Source organism: Ischnura elegans, chromosome 11, assembly GCF_921293095.1.
Source record: "Ischnura elegans chromosome 11, ioIscEleg1.1, whole genome shotgun sequence".
NCBI classification, from domain to species: Eukaryota; Metazoa; Arthropoda; class Insecta; order Odonata; family Coenagrionidae; genus Ischnura; species Ischnura elegans.
In genome coordinates, this window is record NC_060256.1 from 44,003,925 (window position 1) to 44,025,796 (window position 21,872).

General features: G+C 38.8%; 1 protein-coding gene across 4 annotated transcripts in view; it reads right to left on the minus strand.

Annotated features, from left to right (window-relative positions):
* The window catches only part of LOC124167546 (ETS-like protein pointed), a 592,213-nt gene that overhangs the window by 436,080 nt on the left and 134,261 nt on the right, over positions 1 to 21,872 (minus strand). For all 4 annotated transcript variants that reach the window (XM_046545502.1, XM_046545499.1, XM_046545501.1 and 1 more), the window contains one exon: positions 3,135 to 3,369. In XM_046545502.1, coding sequence (XP_046401458.1) covers positions 3,135 to 3,369 — 235 coding nt within the window. The remainder of the gene's footprint in view (positions 1 to 3,134; positions 3,370 to 21,872) is intronic.

Below are 21,872 nucleotides of genomic sequence, written 5' to 3' on the forward strand. Positions count from 1 at the left end.
GCCCCTAAGTACATTCATCATAGAGTTAACGGAAGGAACGAAATATGGAAGCTATTAATTCCTTACAACGATAAGACTAACAAAATTGGAAATGGTAAAAAGGAGATATCAAAAATAATTTAAAAAACTATGCTAGCAAATTATAGAATGGTCGGCACTAAAATATTATACTTGGAATGGTAAATTTTCACAAAAATATTTCCAGCTCCCAAATTTATTCTCAATTAAGGCTGAAGAAGAACTGCAATTCAACAATATAATACCATAGAAACCCAAGATTTACATAAAAACGAACGAAGTTAATTCCATTTACAAGTATAACACTTGTCTAAGCATCAGTGCGCGAGGACATGATTGACATCGTCACAATCAGGACATAATTGCTCACTGGACTGAAAGTATTGTTTAACAAGAAAAGGTACCGTGATAGAATTCAGAGGAATTTAGCTTATTTCCTCAAAATTTCGGAGAGAAAGCTCAAGTTGCCATTGTGTTAACCCTTAAAGAAGGGTTTCGTTTCGTCAGTTTCCTCAATTTACCATATCACATCTCGAATCACTGAGCTGGATAGAGGAGGGATGAGAAAGGTCAAGATGGGCGTGGGGGAAGTGACTCTGTCCTGTGCTCGTGTAAGAATCGATTTTAGCCCCATCCATCGGGAGTGAGGAGAATTAGAGGGGACGGAAAAAAAAGGATGAGACCGGTGGAGTGGAGTATTAGGGGAAAGCACCCAACACGTGAGGCAATCTGGGATTACTCGATTAATCGAAATCGAAATACAAATATCAAAATAACCCATTCATGCTTTTCAGGTTGATATTTTACTCCCACAATCCCATCAGTAGTGGAAATGTGTAATCGAAACATACATTTGGATATCGATTAATCGCATTTTTTTAGATTTATCGAAATATTGAATTCCAATCACACAATATCTGGCATCGATTATGCTTTCTAAGTTGATCATTTATTCCCACTATCCCATTATTACCGGAAGTGTGAAATCGAAATTTGGATACATTTGGATATCGATACATCGCATATTTTTTCGATAGATCAAAATATTAAATTCGTTAACGCTACATGAACCACCGGTTATGCTTCTCAGTATTCATATGCTTCTCAGATAATTTACTCCCAATTAGTCGTCAATCATCAAAGGTTTGTTCCCTGGTCGTCATCAGAGCACGATAATGATAGACGATTCGTTCATCGAAACGTCGACCGCGATGGAGAACCTGACGCGGTGGAAACCCCGAATAACCTTCCACAATATAATACGCCGGGAAAATCTGCAATCAAATTATTGTCTCGTAATTGATTGGTACAAAAAATCAATTATTTTGTGGTGATACAGTTGGGATTTTTTTATTGATTATGCTTATGATGATATGCGATGGAGAACCTGACCCGGTGGAAACCCCGGATAACTTTCCACAATATAATACGCCGGGAAAGACTGCAATCAAATCATTGTGTCCAAATTGATTAGTACAAAATATCAATTATTTTGTGGCGATATAGTTAGATGTTTCATTACAAAGACATTTGATTATCCCAAAGAGAGGTAACAGGAAATGATTAGACGGAGTGAAGCGAAGGTGTAGTTGGGGAGAGGGACGACTCGGGTGTTGATGACGCCATGTGCTGATGGGGGGTGAGGCCTACGAACGCTCATAATGGGAGCGCTGTCTCCACGGAGACCAAGATCCCGTGAAAAAACCGTCTTCGGGAGAAAAGAAGGAGGGGGAACAACGAGGAAAACACACGATAGGGAAGCGCGTGCGACCAAGAAGTAGGACAATAGGGGATGTTCGACCCCAATTCCCACATGAAAACACTATCCCAAGCAAAAAAAAAAGGTTTGCTCCCTCTTCGATTTTTGCAGTCGACTTCCGACTGGCTGGTCATAATTGATTTGTCATTTTACGAATATAGACGTGATACGCCGAAAAACCAATTCTCAGACCGATCTAATCACTTTTAATTTTGGCTAAATCTTGCAATTCGCTATTTCGTGAATTATTATTTATTAAAAGTAATTTTTCGCAGAATTTCCCGTTTTCTCCGCGCGCGGGGAAGGGACCACAATAGATTAATCAAGGGGGAGACCTAAATCTCTTCTAGGGGACCACCCTACCAATTTAAATAATACCCTACGGTTCCTGAAGGAATTTAGTATTTTTAATAAAATTCAAGTTTACTCACCGATTTCACGAAGTCAAAATATACCTATAGTGGCTATCTTTTTTACTCCATTTCCACTGAAATAACGGAATTAAATGATATAGCAGTGGTGCGATTGACCTAGCCGTCGACGCACCCTAAATCACATTGTTACTACTATTGAATTTCTTGTTACATCCAAATTTAAGTTACCACTTGAAAGACTCAACGAGTAGACGCATCAAATTCACAGTGTCATACGGAGAAAGAGAAATTCACCTTCGCTATTTCACGATATCACACCCAATCCAAAATTTCACACATTTTTCCCCGAAAAAGGTAATTTTTCGCAGTGTTTCTCCTAACATCACAGTTAAGCGACCATTTGAAAAAGTCATAATGTGGACGCATCAAATTTACAGGTCGATAAGAGGAAAGAGAACTTCGCCTTCGCTATTCCTAGCCTAGCTCCAAAATACTCCGTTTCTGATTTTAATGTTAAGAGTATTTTTTAATTCCGAATTGTAATAATATTAATGTACATTCGTTAATAAATCCGATGTTGTCATTTTAAAACATATTATAAACATTGTATATTAGAGTCCATTGTAATTAAAGTTGGCGTAAAATTCTTATTGCTTTATTGCTCTCAAATATTTTTTTGGGATCGAAATCAATAATATTTCGCAAAAAATAATTTTAGAGCAAGACATCTAATGGAGTAAACTACTTGTGTCGCGGGTTGCCTAGGTAACCATATAAGTAATGGAGAATGACTGCTTAAGAAGTCAAGAAATATTTTTAAAGAAAAATGTTTTATATGAAGAAAGGGAACTTATCCTTCGCTATTTCTAGCCCAGCTCCATACAAAATGTCTTATGTACTTGAAAAAAGGTAATTTTCGCACAATACTAAGACACATACGTCATGAAAAAAAGAAAAAGGCTTTAAAAAATTATCGTACTCACCAAGAGAGCTCTCTGCATCGGACAGATCGCTGAGTGAAGGCACTTTCTGGATGGAACTGATGGACCGGGGCCCTTCTGGGACCGGCACCAAGGCCTCTTCCTCGCTGCTTCCAGAAGGCGTGGACCCTCCGCCGCCGGAGGGCCCCGGGGGGCCCGGACGGACCATGCGGCCGCCGCGAAACCCGCGCAGCCCAGAGCCTTTGGTGCTGGAAGAGCCCAGCTGGGCAGACACCGTCTGAAAATAAAAGAGAGTGAATTGTAAAAAAATCACTAATTCTTGAATTACTTTGTGGCATTCCATTATAAGTTTTCCTGGATATCAGACAGTTACTTATACCACTTATTTTTTATTAGAGCGCGACCCGGGTTTCAATGAATTATCATCATCTTCAGGCGCAAATTATGATTTGTTTATCTAAACAAATTTATTTCGATAAACAAATCATAATTAGCGCCTGAAGATGATGATAATTCATTGAAATCCGGGTCGTGCTCTGATAAAAATAAGTGGTAGAAGTAATTGTCTGATATCCAGAAAAACTTTGAGTGAATTGTTACATAATAATTTCCACAACTAAAACGTAAAGCAGCATACTTGCAACATTAAATCCTTGAAACATTTGGATACCCTTCGCCATATCGATGGCTAAATTCTAACAACACGTATCTCAAATACAGCAACTTTACAGGAGAGCAAAAAAAAGCGATTACTTATTTTTAATTGCATATACTTTTAATTGAAATTAAAAACCAAATATACATAAAACTGTAAGAAAAGCATACATTTGCAAAGAAATTCAGGCGAAAAATAACTTTGCAAGCAAAGTTGTTTTTCGCTTGAATTTTATTTTTCGTTAACAGTATTAGCAGTTTTAACTCAGACCGCCCAAATTTTTGAGACACGTATCGACATGCATCCTATCTTTGGTGAGACAAATTGCGAGATCACTCTCTTCCATGTAGGAACCTAACTTCACCCAATAACGCAATTCGACAAAAAGCATTCATTGACTTCGATTATAGCAGAGACACTACTTTATAGTGAATTTCGACAGTATCGTAAACGATTATACTAATGATTAACTTTTGAAATAGCGGATAGGAAAACAGAAATGTTCCCTAGTAGCCATAAGATCATTAAGGGTTCCTTCAGCTAAGACAAAACCAATGATCCTAAGACATAACCTATGAAAAATATATGATGCTCATGGTGACGACGTTCTTCACCATATGTCCTTTAAAGGCAACCACGTGAGATAAATACACTCTAAAATACATGAAATAATGTATGGCGACAGGAAATTATAGTGAATGTTTATAATTCAATTTTATTAAGATTCCGAAGGTTATTTAAATTAAAACATAAAGATATCGCTGACAGGTTAACTCTAGGTTCACATAACAATGGCAAAAAAAACATTTAAATGCAAATAATATTACGTCACCGCCATCGATAAGAAAACATATCGGAAAAATACCAACCGTACAGAATTCTACTTCAAATATTAGGAATCCAAAAAACATTATTAAAATTAATATTAGAGAATTTTTTCGCCGGATTTCTTGTACCATGTCACTTGAACATCAGCACTACAAACTTCTTTCCGACAAGAGTCGAATTTCACGATCCCAAAAAATGATTGAAAACGCCTACTGACGCTCTTATAAGTGAACGCATCAATCAAAGGGGAATGAGTCATTTTTTATGCCATAGCCAAACCATCTTCATTTGCATATTTTTAGGAGTGTGAAATCAATTGGAATTACATAATACCGTGGAAAACAGCTTAAACTATCATGATCTTACACGGCAATAGTGTAGGCGGCATCCATTCTTGCTTCGAGTCCTTTCTACAATGAGGGCATTAAAATTAAAACCCGAATCGATCAATCAGCCAGGACATAACTGTCGACGAAAATAAGAATACAGCATCGACATCTCTCTAGTTACAAAAAATTACAGGACGTCGGGAAGACTGACATTAAAATTCATATGGTTTTAATACGATAGCATTCGATTAATAATTAAAAGGACATAAATTATAAATATATATTTTCCAATTTGTTAACGTACCATGAATTTATTGAAGGAATTAATCAATGAATTTAAAACATATCACTCATTAAAATTAATTGATATTCTAACCCCAGGCACATCAAAATGCTACGATTGATCGAATTCGAGTTTGAATGACAAAAAATCTGTTATTAAATCAAGGAGAAACCAATCTGGAGTAATCTCCACGCGTAGGTACCAAGATAAAGATGGATGCATCATTCAAAAAAACTAAATCACCGGCGTAGTTTAGCAGGTCCCTCCATTTCGAGGGACAACTAGCGTAAGATAAGCCGCAAAGATGATCGACCTAGTAAATGTTTTTTCCCCTCTGAAATATCGATGTGAAAGTGATATTAAGGCCTCCTAGCCCTATGAGCTCTGAGAGGTTTTTTATGTAAATAACTAATGTCATCTCGAACAACGATTATTAGTGAGCTGTAATGTAAAAGCAGTGAGTAACGTTCAGTTAAACTCTATTTCTTCCTGTTATATTTAATAGAACAGTCAGAAAACCGAGTCAAAATTTTCTCAACAGTAATGCAAGTACTCAAGAATTCATCAGTACTTTTAAGCCGATGAATACACATAATTATTTATCCCTCCAAATCATCCCGATCCGGATTGAAACTGCATTCTTCTCTACGTAATACGAACATCAAACAATTTTATACGCCAAAAATGATTCGAGAAGCTAAAAATTTATAATCATAATGCCGGATGAAAGCAGTTTCAATTACGCTTTCTCAATAAGCGATTTTTAAAATTGACTTTTAATTGCTGTTAAACCTGCCTTAAGGACCGCCTGAGTAATAATTAAATTAGCTATTAATTAATATACACTAAAAATAGGCTTCATTTTCTAGTTATTCATGACTATTAACAATGACTTCGATTGATCCATCCATCGAGCAAGAATAGTTTTTCTACCCTAAGGGAGATGAAGCAACCGGTAAGCTTCCATAGCAGAAGTCGCAGCGGCTGGAAAATCAACTTATCCTGTGATTTTCTGAGGAAGTTCTTGAAGCGATTCCTATTATAATATATCCTGACGCTTCACGAGTCCTAGGACGCTCCTAGAGTCCTATAATAGCAATAAAAAGGATTGCTATTATAATATATCCTGACGCTTCACGAGTCCTAGGATGCTCCTAGAGTCCTATAATAGCAATAAAAAGGATTGCTATTATAATATATCCTGACGCTTCACGAGTCCTAGATCCTAGGACGTTCCTAGAGTCCTATAATAGCAATAAAAAGGATAGCTATTATAATCTATCCTGACGCTTCACGAGTCCTAGCTCCTAGGACGTTCCTAGAGTCCTATAATAGCAATAATAAGGATTGCTATTATAACATATCCTGACGCTTTACGAGCCCTAGCTGATTCAGGGCTCTGCCACGAATATTTCATATACTTACCTATAGTGGAATGTTATGGAAGACGAGAATATTTACCAAGAAAATTCCTTAACTCCGTGTCTTTCATCAACGTAATTCAACAATCCTAAGATTGGTTTGATGTAGCTCTCCTTTCCTCTCCTATCAGCTAGCCTTTTCATAGCGACGTATTTCTTCTCTTTTACATCCTTTAAAACCTATCCCACCTAACCCATTCGGGGCCGTTCCTTGCCCTTCTTCCCCCCTTCCACCTGTCCCTCTACAATTGTTTCCATTAGGCAATTATTCCTCATAATGTGGCCAACTAAGTTTTCCCGTCTTCTCCTTAAGGTTTTCAGGAGACTACGGAAGCTACCGGCTGGAATACGTATCTTCAGTACAATCGGTTATCTTTCGCGTTAGCCCTCGACATTTTCCAGTCGTGACACTAACCTCTACGAGACATTTTTTCAACTTTTTTTCTCTCCATGCCATCCTCGTAGGGCTAGACGACGCGGCGTATTTTCTCAAAAACTGGTTCCCTTCGGGTAAGACGAGAAATAAAAACCACTCCATCGCTCCGTTCGGCCAATGAGGTCAAGCGCACAAAGTCGGTGCATGAGCGTATTCCTTTACTTGCATCGAATGTACGACAAGGTAATCACTACGTGAAGTCTTCCCTAGATTACCGCAGGCTAAATCTTCAACGTTTCAATGGACAGTTAATATATCACTAGCAGGCCATCCGGAGCTGCTACGGCAGTACAGTACCCAGAGAAGTGGGGAAACTTGGAACTTGGAATGCATGTTCACATGGAAGGATTTTTATGTTTTCTCTTTGAACTTGTCAAAAACTATGCCTGGTACCTACATCAGTGGCGTAGTCAGGAATTTCGTACAGGAGGGGTCCAAAACCAAGGGGGAATTTTTTTTAAACAGAGTACTAAGGTTTAAGCTAATTTTAACACTTTTCAAAATCGAAAAAACTTCATTTGTTAAAAAAATATTCTGTAAATTCATGATTCTTCAATATATTGCTTTCTTTTATGAAGGAAAATAACCTGTGTTTTTATACTTCAATGGTGGGGGGTTCCGGACCCCCCCCCTGGCTAGCCGTTAGTTAATTCACTCTAAAAATAGGCGTTATGTCTTAGTTTCTGACGACTATACGGACTGAATTCGATTCATCCAGCCATTCAGAAAGAGTAGTTTTACCCAAGGATTGATGAAGGTGCAGTGAGCTGTTAACGTTTCAATCAAATAGCGATAAAAATGAATTTTTGGATGGCTTATTCATCGATAAAAATTTCAATGCGCGTCCATGCGATGCATTCAAATGTATCTCACTTGCTAATACGTAACTCATAAATTACTCCGGCAAAGAGCCTAATTTTTATTTTTAGCATGATTCTTACAATGATCCACTCAATGTGTCAGCTTTTTGTCAAATCCACATATATATTTCGCAAACCAATAATTAGCATATATACTGCATAGTTACAGCTGCTATTATAACCTGTGTAAAAATTCTGATTTTAAAACAAAATGTCCAAAATTATAGAAAATAAGATTTTTTTGTGGCTTTAAGCCGATGATGAACTACAATCAGGATATTATTTTTATGAAAATTCAATATACACTCCTCAGACCTACCACCTGACTTCAATCCAGCATAATGTAATACTCATTGCGCACTATATCAAGCGTCAGCACTACAGTTAGCAGAGTGATATTGAAATATCCCCATAGCTTAGCCTTCTGGTGTGTTTGTATCTTTCGTTAAGTTTCCTTATGCTCAATGGAGCTCACCCGCTAATTCCAGCTCGTATTTCGTACAATAGGAAAAATGTCGTCGCCCACTCACCTTTACGATTCTCATAAAAAGGGCAGTCTATACCGTCTTGTTAACAGGTTTAAAGTGAATATTATATTTCATTCTATAAAATATCAGAATAAATCGTATAACCAAGACATATTTGAGAGCGTAAAACGTTACTGTATTTGTATTGAAATAAATATTTCCTATTTTCCACTATTATAAAATTTACTATGACCTAGGTTTCGTTGCTACTACATCATCTTCAATGTACAAATGGTGGGTAGTGCATTCAATAATTACAATTGTTAACTGGAGTGGAAAAAAGTAAGGGGAGAGAGGAGAGGAAGGACATTGAAATCTTGGTCGCGATTAATTTTACAACTGTGGAAAATTGCAAATATTTATTTCAACACGGAGACATTCCACTACATCATGCTCGTATCTTCGGATTTTAGTCAATACATTTTCATTTGACTTGGTCACTTTCATTAAATCTGACCCGGACAATAAGAAAATAAAACAACGATATAATTTTATTAAATAAGATACGAGTTTTGGATGACTTATTCATGGACAAACATTTCAATGTGCGTCCATGCGAAACCAACAATAAATAAACCAAAATGACTTAGCCAGGTTAATTTCTGCATAATTATCACAAGCTTTTTTTTAAATTTGGGTCGTGATAATCAATTTATTCATTCCTCAATATTCACAATCACTACAATTAGAATAGATATCCTATTAATAGAGCTTAAAAATCACCTGAACTGTAGGTTTGCTTTACAGCACCTTTGATCACATTGGATACGTGTATGCTAGTATATCAGCAATAGGGTAGTTTCCTTCATCAAAGAAAACGAAAGGCATTGATTGCGATTCGTTACCCACCATTAGTGTATTCATAATACACAAATTATTAGGTTTTTGAAATACCGGTTTAGACGAATGGCTAGGGTCAAATTTTATCCTCATTTGAAAAAGGCCAGATTGGCGCCCATGCGATTCCACTCCACGTGACGTCACAGGGACCTAGTTTCTACACGAGAGGATAGGAGTTATACATCGTCTGAGGTTACCAATGCATGCATGAGGCACAGAGCTCAGGGAAACATGTCTTAATAATCACCTATTAAAACTGGCTTAGGTCGGAAAGTTTTCTTCGTTTGATAAGGTATTAATAAATTTTTTTTAAGCCAAGCGCTACCAGCCAGCAAGGTACTCAGCTACCCGCTAGCATCCTGCGTCCTATCAGCGCTCAGAGCCTCGATCAAGGTCACCTCACAAGGCGGGAGGGGGAACCAGAAATGCGTCGCACGGACTTTTTCCCATCATTCCTACTTACGCGTCTCGTTTTCGCGCGCTTGAAATTTTTCACTTTTCATTTAATCGCGAAAAATAGATATCGTCATTTAAAAATCTAAAAGCGTGAAATACGTACTCCAGGAGTAATAATCTTTCGATTTAGGCAATAAAAAAATAATTGGAAACCACCCTATTACTCATAAACCATGATCCCTAAAAATAGCTAATATTACTGATGCCAGAGGAATCAAAACGTAGCAAATGTGAGACACATAAATTAATCACGATATAGGTAGGAAAGATTAATTTATAGAAACGAGATAGGGGTTAAAGTCCTCATTCATCTCGTTAAAATGAATCATTTGAGGAAAATCAAAATTAATTTTTAAAAATAGATATGAAGGGTCAAACCCTATTGCCTTATGTCTCAAATCCACCCACTATTCAGAGAAGAAAAAAGTATATTCCGCACACGAATGCGCAAAACGTATAAATACGTAATTAAATCTTTATTTCACCGAACACTCGACTCACAAGTGGAATATAAAATGCATGGAGAGCTCTCAGAGGGAAAAATCATCTTGAGAGGATCTTCTTCCTTCTTGTTTTTCTTCCCTCGAATACGGCTTCCATATTTTTCAGCCCTCAATTGTTTTTCCTGCGAACCACTCCGGGTCCACACACGCCTCGATAAGAATTAGGGGAGTGACGAAAGTTATAACTCGTCGCTACTCGCTAACTTGAATCATTATTTAGGGACTCAAAAGAGTTTCTTAATGCATAATCTGGTACACTTGTAACACACTATAGATATAAACTTAGTGGAAATTTTCAACAAATACTTTATTTTTCTTTACACGGCCGGTTTAAATACTTTTTGTACAATCGTCATGTCTTACCGATCGTCAGGTCCGGAGGCGGCCTGAAGATAATACCATGTTTATTGAAACCGGTTGTTTAAAGTAAATTAAATTATTCGAGGAAAAACTACATAACTGAATTTACAATGAGTTCAATAGGATTCCTTGAGAAAAGGAGACAGGAGCAATTTACACTGATTTTTGATTTTTTCCTCAAATATAAAATAAAGTAGACCTATATACAAAGTAATCCCTTGCCAAAGTTCTGGTGTATTTATTTTTCAAAAATGATTACAAGACACCCCAAATCAAGAGTTTGGCCCTTACCATACTCTTACCTTACCAGAAGACTTTCTTACAACACGTCTTCCGTAGTTAAGTTTATTATGTGGCAAATAGCGGCCTGAAAATACGTTTTCTATGGTTATACTTAAACTAAGGATTGGTTTCTTAAAAGCAAACCAAGTGCCAAACGTGAAAAATATATATATTAGAACCTATTCTTGGCAACATTTGTTTATGGAGCGTTGTACGGTGAAGGATTTCAAAATATGAATAGATGATCGGTTTCAAATACATCATAATCAAATATTAATAATTAGATACAATTGAATTGTTGATATGGAAGAATAAGCGATGCCGCGTCGATACATCGATCGATCGCCACTAAACCTGTCCTATTTTTTTCACCGCTTTCCCTCCGAAAATACATTCCTTCCACCTCACACTCTCAATTTCCGACCAATGCTATCGGAAAAACAGCTCGTCCAGTCGGCGAGTGCGAAACAATGAAATCCGGTGCTGCGGAGAAGCTTTTACCCCTCCCCCTTCCTCCGTATTTTCATTCATGGAGACGGGGACTCAAAATGTCTTCGGTTTCCTTCCTTCCTGGACATTTCCACGCACGACGAACTACCAACACCGCGACTTCAGAGACGCCTAACTTGTTGGGTCAACTTTTGAGGCTCTCCTTTTAAGGCCCTTGTCACGTAGGGTTTGAAGGGTGTGGAGACAGATATCGGAGAGAAAAGATCCTATAAACTGACTTGCGGTGGAAATGAATACCAAAAAGAAATCGTAAACGACTACAAAATTTCTCGACTTCATGGATGAGACCACATATAAATGCAATAATATGGCATTCACAGCGCTAGCACCATAGAGAGTACAATACCTCTATGACAATCTTTGGCCATCGAATTTAGATGGCGAACAATTCGATAGACTTACGCCGATTATGTAAATCGGAAACACGAATACCACCTAAAGTGAAGGTTATGGATTGCCACGCATTATTGATGGACGTCGATTGTCCGTGATGTCCATTCATCCATAGCAGTAATATTAAAAACTCAAAGGTCGTGTGAAGGATATCAAAGCGTTCGTAGAGAATTGGCAGACTTTTTTTAATTTACTACTAATATCGATACGATTTCTTAAGAAATGGATACGAGAGCAATTTACACCGATTCGGTTTTTTTATTTTATATTCTTTCCACGAATATTAAAAAAAACATAAGTAGGCCTCCATACATGGCTCTCCCGTGCCTACTTTTTGGTGAATTTATTTTTCATCATGTCATCAACTCAAGAGGATAGTCGATGAGTTTCGATTGTCCGTGATACCAGATACAAGGTGGTGGTTGAGTGCTTAAGGCGGCCGGCAGTCGATAACCATAAAAAGTCGGTCATTCTACCTAGCCAATAGGGTAGTTTCCTTCATCAAAGAAAACGAAAGGCATTAATTGCGATTCGTTACCCACCATTAGGGTATTCAAAATATACAAATTATTTCGTTTTAGAAATAGCAGTTTAGACGAATGGCAATGGTCCATTTTTATCCTCATTTGAAAAGGGCCAGATTGGCGCCCATGCGATGCCACTCCACGTGACGTCACAGGGACCTAGTTTCTATACGATTAGATAGGAGTTTTACGTCGTCTGAGATTACCAATGCATGCATGAGGCGTAGAGCTCAGGTAAACATGTCTTAATAATCACTTATTAAAACTGGCTAAGGTCGGAAAGTTTTATTCATTTGATAAGGTATTAATAATCCTTATTTAAGACAAGCGCTACCAGCCAGCAGGGTACTCAGCTACCCGCTAGCAGCCTGCGTCGTATCAGCGCTAAGCCTCGCCTCAAGGTCACCTCACAGGGGGGCAGCGGGAACCAGAAATAAGTCTCACGGAGAGATTTCCCGGCATTCATACTTACGCGTCGCGTTTTCGCGCGCTTGAAAATTTTCACATTTCATTTAATCGCGAAAAATAGATATCGTCATTTAAAAATCTAAATGCGTGAAATACGTACTCCAGGTGTAATAATCTTTCGATTTAGGCAATAAAAAAATAATAGGAAACCACCATATTCTGCGCCTTTAGAGTACGTAATCTCTCGCGAGGATTATAACCAGCAGTTATCCCTCAAATACAGAATAAATAATAGCATTTATCGTTGTTGACGAGTTTATTCCTCAACAATTGCCACCATTCACAACCATTCTTATTTCCAAAAATGCCTGGAAAGTATCTGCCATATCTTACGTATTGTTATCTCTAACGTAAGTACCTTCTTTTTGTTCTTGATCTAATAGTTGGTATGTTGACTAAGGTTGGAGCGACTTAAGATTCGAGGATAATGAGCCGATAGTACCGATTCACAGAAACTTACAGCGGCATATATCATTGAAAAATCGACTTATTCCAATAAAATATATTCGCTCTTTGCCCCATGGTATTTCTGTAGCACTAAAAATCAAAACTACCCCCATTCATTACATAATAAAAAACAAATCACTATGGTGAAATTATTAAATCTCATTTTTACCGCATTGAAATTTTAACCAGCATTAAAATTATAATTAACGAAGTACAGTGGTATTTCTTACACCAAGCAGCCTCTATGCCTCAAGGAAATGTTCCGAATTAAAGAGAAAATTCTGTAATACCAGCGCCATAACCAACTTTTCTAAACGCCAAACGATTCCTCGCATTAATTTCTGCATGAAGCATATAGACACCTCATTTCACAAATGAACTGGGTACACGGCAGTTTTCCTCACTTAACTTTATTCTTCCTTTTTCACTGGAAGCTATTGTGCTATGAATTTTATTACATGCTTGAAAAACTATACTTCTGACAAAATTTATACGTCGGGAGCAATATGAATAGGTACAACCGTTCGAATACAGTTACGCACCAGGGTGAGTCACAGTTCAAGTGGCCACTTGAATACGAGGAAATGACAATGGTGCTGAAAAATTAGCGTTATTCGAGAGCGTTACTAATCCGCTGAGACTGCGAGCATCAAGTCATCTTTTCCTAGTAGAGAGCCAAGAAAAGGCCAATTTATCAGCGAAACTCTGCCCTTGGGAGAGGCTGGTCTCAGCCAGAAGCCATCTCTGTCATACCGCGTTAAATCTTGTTCATATCAACTGAACTTGACTTAACTTGGAGCGACCTACGATCCGATTATGATTATGAACCTTATGCACAGATTCAGAACACCTTAAAGCAGCTTAACTCCATTAAACGCGACCATTAAGCCTGAATACACGATCATTGTTTCCATTCCTTCCGAGGGACAGCTCCAACGATCGCACCAATGATAGCGGAGAAGATGCCCGTTTCAGGCTATCATTTTCCGCGGTAGCTCCGAGGATGGTAATCCCATCCCTCTTCCCATCACGCGTCACGTCCCTTTTTTCCGTCCCTGAAACCATCGCTGGCACCGTCCTTCAGCCAATCAGTAACCACGGCCGCAAACAGCGATTGCAACGCCACTCATGGATTTTAATTGACTGACAGTTGTAAACACGGAAAATGACAGAATAATCGATAGAAAAAAGGATGGTGTAAATGATTGTGTGATTCAGAAAATGGCCAATTTTTTTAAGTATACCGGTACTACCCTCTCTGATATCTTTATGGAGTCACCTGCAATGCGCAAGTTGTGCGAAAAATCCACAGAGAAAATACCATTCGCCTTAACCGGGATTCGAACCCGTATCCCTAGAGTTCCGGTCGAGTGCTACAGCCAGTTAGGCGTCATTCACCCCAGTGGAAATTTGAGTACTATACAAATTTCCAGAGGAGAGAATGACGACTCGGTAGTTAAACTGGCTAAAGCACTCGACCGGAAATCGAAGGATCCGGGTTTGAATCCCGGTCAAGGCTAATGATTTTTTCTCTTTGGATTTTTCGCACATAAAATGAATGGTCGAGCTATCACTCTTTCGGTCCCTGAAAACCTATCGCTTGAGCTATCGTTCTGAGGGGCAGAAAAATTATCCTGTTGCTCAGGCTTCAAGGGGCGACCGATGTAGGTCATATCCATGGAACAAACTACAATAAACGAAATGGATGATAGGCTTGATTAAATTTCAAAATGCCGCCATGCAGCCACATTTAAGACAATATAATTTTTATTGTTGTGCAATTGCCGAAGGTCTAATCCATATACCGTGAAAATTTCAAGTTGAAACCGTAAGTTTTATATGAGTATTTCATCGGAAAAAGACACTAAAAATATTGAAGGGATTATGCGTCTTCTTAGCGGTATGGTTACGCCGATTAAGCGTGTCGTGACAACTGCGCATTAATCCTTACTACACATGCGATCACAATCGAATGCACACTTCCCCTTTAACAGAGCCTTGTGTTTGTCTTTGTCACCTTTAAACACGGACTGGTCCAATTTAAATGATAACCTCATCCACCGAAGGCAGATATCGATTGTTCATCAACACGCAGGTCTTTTTATTTCATTATTTCCAACCTCTAGGAAAACACACATATCCGGGGAAACTTCGGCGAACTCAGAAAGGTCTGTGTCGCAATTCTTCGATAGAAATCACACGCAAAACCTAGTGGAGACAGTTGCAAAAAACACGGGATCATAAAAAAGGCGATGAGCGATATATCTAAATAAATATCATACGTTAATATATTGAGCAGCGAACCCTTTTCATTCTCTCTTAATTGAAAAGGGGATAATTTCAAGTATTTACGTCATTACTTGTTAAATACTTACCTCATTTAATTTAAAAATTTTCCGATGTATATTCCAATTTTTCCTCTCTCCTTCAGCGATTCAACCCGAACGCTAGTTTTAAAAAGGTGAGGAAAGGTCTTAATGGGGATTCAATCATCATCCTGTGTACTTTCACCTTCAAAAAATTCATAAAAATGATTCAGAAGAGTAGAAGATGAGGAGCAGAAGATATCTTTTTACAAGGATAGTAATTATACATTATAATAAAAGTATTCTACCAATTAAGTTGGATTTGTAAAGAGTATTTACCAAGAATTCCGGAAGTCTACCCTAACCTTCATTGACTTCCGTCTTCAATTAACAATACATATGGTCTTCTCCCTAATAAATCTCTTTAAAAATCCTATTCTCTTCCTTCCTCTCCCTCATTTACCCAACATTCTACACTCTTACACCGTTTTCAACTAGTAATAATTTAATTTAAAAAATGATTTGGATAAATAATTAAATGTTCGCCGTGTATTCTCTTTTCTCTGCATACATTTTCCTTTCCAGCCTACGCCGGGCGACTCTATGAAAACCCCAGGCATGGTAAGGTATAGTATTTGGAGGAGGCGACCGACAGCTGAGGTCTTTTGCGCAATGAGGGAAGGGTATTGAAGGAAGGGTGGAGAGAAACCCGGCGTCGGCATTAGCCTGCTCTTAACGAAAGGCGCCAAGGGAATCACGGATTAACGTCCCATCCGACGGACGGAGTGCTGCGCTTGAAATGTCCTCAATGATATAACATTCATGCAGGGATCGGGCAGTCTCTGAAAATTCTCTGCTACCGCCGGGATTTGAATCCGAGCCCACAGGGTGGGAAGCCAACACTCCAGCCACCACACCAACCCGATCCCCCGAAATCCCCAGACTGCAAGGTTGTAGATTCATCAGTCACATCCAACAATACCGTAGTCTCCCTCCCCTCTCCTTACACAATGACTTTGTACGTAGCCCGCGGTAAGATATCATTACCTTTATCATCACTTGTAAATAGTTGACACCGAGGTGGGTATGAAAAAATTCTGTGGAAAATCGCATCCCTAATCCTTTCAGTAGAGACACTCCTCAAATATTCATAAAAAATTCCCTTGGCTAGCCGAAGGAGACGAGACCCTTAGATTGACCTGACGGATTGCGTGGGATGTGAAGGCTTGCGTACAAAGCGGGGTGGGTCTGTTGTTTGTTGCCGGATCTCTGAGAACACGATTTGGAGTGGGTAGAATATGCGTTGGTAGGGAGACAAACTCCCCTACCCCGATTCCTCCATCGCACGGAACCCTGCGTTACCCTGGTGATGGCATTGTTTAGAGGACCCTGAGGAACTCGATATCCTATCCTCCGATTCATCTCGAGAGGATGAGATGAGCTGCGTGGACTCCCTCTTAGGGAACGACAGTTGCGAAGAGTAAGGGAAGAGGAATTTCTCTAACCTTTTATTTTTGGGAACACGAACATCACCGCTGCCGCCAAAATTTGACGAACTAATTGTCAAAGCCTCATTAAGAGTAAATACCGGGTGTTCCAAAATGAAAGTGGTGTCTTAACGCTCCACTATATTTATTGCACTAAATTTATCGATATAAATTGTTCATCGAATAAAAGAACAACTCAAACACTACTGTTTGTAGGCAGTAGTGTCCCAGTGCACGTAATACTTCGGCCGCCATCCGTTAAGTAAGCGCTAGTAGCAAAGATGGCGACTAGTGAACAGAATGCTTTTGTGTTTTACAGGGTGCAAAGAAGAATTTGCAGTTACCTACGTTGCAACCTGTGACCTTTACTAATTGTGATATATGTTCATTACCAGTTGACCTTCCCACATTAAAGAACAGAACTGGAGTACAGTGACGTCATAGCAAAATTAGCAATGCCAGAACGCATTTTTCTTAACTTTTTTTAGAAGTGAAATACTACTCTGTGTGTTATTTATTACTATTAAAATTTTATTACAATTTGTTTTGTTTTGGTTACGAATGTATATGTTAGAAATTTTGAGGTACCAAAATTGATAGAATTGTTATTTGACTATTATGTCTTTTGTTAACCAGTGCGGGAACGTCCGCGGCGTTCTGGCACCATGACACCACTGCGGGAGTAGTTGTTGAAACAATTACTCGAAAGACACAGATCAGCGTTGAGAAAGAACCTGCATCTCGTCCTGACGCGTGCCGCGAGACGAATGGTGCTCACACACACACGAGGCAAGAAATATACGCAGGATTGAAGCCAACAAAGATTGGAAGTACAAATAACGCCATCAGGCTTGCCAATTTCATCATCACCACAACGAAATTCATCATCTACAGTGAAGTTACTCACTTTCTTAAGGGAAGTATAGCTGATTTAAACATTTTAGAAAAGCTAAATACAAAAATATAGAGAAGAATTGAAAGAGAGAAGAACTTCAGCAAATAAAATGGCAACCAAAAACATTTTGATTCCTTCTGGGGTTTGAATGAAGTTCTCTTCATTCCGAGTGAAGAGATAATAATTCCAATCTCTCCTAAGTTTTCAAGCCAACAATCTACATCACTTTTCCTGGCGGGCTACCAAAGGCGCAGGGAGGGAGAGAAAACTGGTAGTCCGAAGAAGACCACGCAGCCACGGAAAAAGTAAAATATGAAAATTTCAAATTATGATAATGAAGAAAAAATTATAATGATGATAATAAATGAGGTGACGATGAGAGCACACAATCAACAAGCCTTCTACCCCATTAATAAATAATAATAATAAAAACACACACACTTGTAGCCCATCATGTTGAATTGTTTGAGTTGCTACTTCATTTTATGCATGATTCATAGCTTTATAATTAATAAATAAATATTAGAGAGCGCTAAAAACCCCCTATTCATTTTGAAACATTCGGTATACACAGGAAAATGAACGATTGTGTTTCATATGAGAGAGATACATTTCAGTGGACACCCCTGTCATTCGTATAACCAAGGTTGTCCAGTGGCGCCGCGAGGGGAAGTTTTGGGGTATAAAACCCCTCCCCTGAACTCAGAGGAATTTTTAAATTTAATCCATTTTACATGATTGAATAAATATTACTAATATAATAGTGCTAGGATTGATAAAATATCCATCAGAAAGCCGTAAAACTCACAATTTTGAACCATTTATCTTCAAGATTTTCTGGGAAAGGACACCCCCACCTCCCGTTATCCTTACCCCCCAGTATTTGTTGCTCCTATAAACCCCCCTTAGCCTTATTTCCTAGCTGCGCGCCTGAGGTAGGCTACTTACGATTGGCAAGGCAGGAGGCCTGCAAACAAAAGTTGATATTCTAATCACGCCGGAAAAGCAGGGGTGGGTAATTTATTCATGAAAACCCCATCCACGGCCCAACGATAGCAAGCCTTCACAACCCTATATGCGTCTGTTTGGTTATCACTTTGAATTTTGATGACGAAAGGGAATACGAAGCCCATCCTAAACAATCCTTTGTCCGCACGACCGTTTGACTCTCGCTTTTAAAACCCTTCGTACATATGCGAGAAAGAAACTGAAATGAAACTCATTCGCAGTCTCCATTAAAAAAATTGTTTCGAAGATTTAAGAGGAGGAATCGTTTTTAGTCTCGAGCATTCGCATTTAGTCTTTTATTTTGTGATATGCTACTCGTTTACAACCTAAATTATCATAAGTTCGGTTATCGATCGATCGATACTGTACTGCTATTTGAAGACCAGGATTTAAGTTCGTAAAACATTTTTCTTTTTTGTCGTTAACAAAACTTCCCATCTTTAACCAGGAAAAATTATTATTTGATCTGCTGGTATGGAATATTTTGCAAAAATGACATTTGTTTTCAGAGCATAACATGACATGTAATGTCATTTCTTTGCTCGTATAGGTTATCCTAGAACATAATAATGAACGTTCATTTATAATTGTCAAGTTTACTCCGTAAAATTCATCGTGACATAGAGTGAGATACCAAAGTTATTAGCCACAATATTTTATGACCTCTCGCCTTTATATTACACTTAAATAAGAGAAAAATGTGAATAATTACTATCGTTGTCTCTCTGTTAAGTTATTACCTTAACAAATGTAGAGTATATGAGGTATGTGGACCATTTTCAGGGGCGAATCCAGAATTTTTTCTGGGTGGGGCACAAGGGTCTGATAGGTCTTCTTTTATTTGAGATTAAATGCAAACACCACAATTACAGTAGAAAATATTCTCTTTATTTTGATATGAAAGTTATAAATGTTAAATGAAATAATTTAGGCTCCTTAATATACTAAAAAAAACGAACGCATAGATAACCGTATTAAATATCTTATCCATTTTTTAAGCGTCTAGGGGTGGGGGGGGATGTGGCCCCGTACCACCCCATAAATCCGCCTTTGACCCTTTTAACCAAATGGTTAGTACATCAAATTAAAAAAAAATTACACCTGAGAAAATATTGAGGAAAATTTTTTAAATTGAAAATATTGAAAAGGGTTTTCCCTATACAGGATAAAGAAAAGCTGTGTCAAGATATTTTAACCCTGCATAGCTGATGCCAGAGAGACTATGAGGGTTCCAGGTGAACCCTCTTAAGGGTACAACGCACCGGGGCCAGGAACCAAGCCCGTGGCTTATGCGCCCGATCACCCGGGGAGGGGCTGGAGAGGAAGGAAAAAGGATAGAGGCGCCGCCGCGATGGGAGCCCTCCGACACCTCTGGGAAGGGATAAGAGCGGAAGGGAGGGGACGAGGGAAAAACACCCCAACGCTATAGAAGCGAAGGAGGCCCTACTATTAGCGAAACCAAGCATACATATGCAATTAATTTTCTACCAATCCTAGAGGATTTTCCTATGAGGAAGAAAAATCCATCGATCGAATCGGTAGATTGCATAGCTGATGCCAGTTGGATCCAAAATAACTAATGATTATACGGTCGAAAACGCACCATTTATAAACAACAGAAACTTTGAGCCGAGCGCTCCGATTGGCCACGAGTTAGCCCTGCTGCCGGATTGTCTGGACAAATGCTAAGGCAAACGCAGGCAAATAATTCTAAGACAAGAGTCGTCATCTAGCATGGGAACTCTGGATTCTGGAGACACTGACTCGACGTAAAACCCGAGAAGAATTAACCCGAGCTACCCAAAGGGAAACAGTGAAATCTTGTAGGACCAGTCTTTTTGAATGTTTAACCTGATAAGACTATCTTTTAAGCTTCGGATACCTACCGGAGCAGAGGGATAAAATATGCGAAGAAAAAGATCCTCTTTTTTCCTTCAAACCCCCAAGGATATCGGCGCTCCTGGACCCCGAAAAGCCCAATCACGTGGAAAAAATGGCTTAATAAAGCCACGGCGCTTTCTCGGAACGCGGTAATTGCATCGAGGGATTTTTAGGAAGTATTGACGTGGGAGTGGGGTCGATAAAGGAACTTTCCCGAGAGAGAAAAGATACGAAAAAAAGGACGGAGAAGGGGCAATTACTTCACCACCCACCGACGGACACCCTGTTCTTTTCTCTTCCCTTCATCACAGAAGCCGTCCCATGGACGATACGCTACTGATCCGTTATCGACCATTCTACGAAAATTGCCACTTTCGGCTGCAATTTCCTCATCCCCTTATTCCTATAGGAGATTGTCTCCTTGCGATATGTTTCCCTCGTTTCCAGCCTTCATTTGCGACAGTGATTATTTCTTCCTAGAACAAAGGTTTCCGCTTTGATGGTTTGAACGCTGCGTTTTTCCCGGGTTTCGCTTCCCTTGCCTTCACTTCATTTGTGAACCTCCACTTCACTTGTGAACCTTCACTTCACTTGTGAACCTTCACTTCACTTGTGAACCGCCTCACTTGGCTCGCGAGCTTCTTCAGCTCGAATGTGAATTAGTTGCTTTCAGGATAGCCGGCGCAACTGTTGTTCACGAGCTAACCGACGCGGAAGAAAACCCAAGAAAGATGCATTGTTTCCTCTTAATCCGCAATTGCGGTTCGAGAAAATTGTGGGCTCTGATTGTTAAGAAAAGGTTAAGGTGAATAATAAAAGGCTAATCCATCAATTACGTGAAAGGGTTTAGGCGGGGGAGGGGATCAAGCCGATTCTCTCCTAATCCTACGTGGGGAAAGGGTTCGGGCAAATATCACGAATTTTTTTCCACATGAAACTGAGCAAATGTGATACTAGACTACGATCTTAGCAAACTTAAATACAACTTTTGAATAATATTAAATAAAATTTTTTTAAAATTGTTTTTTCACTAAATCCAAGGCAATTAAGCATATCTTAACGTATTTACACTGAAAATACG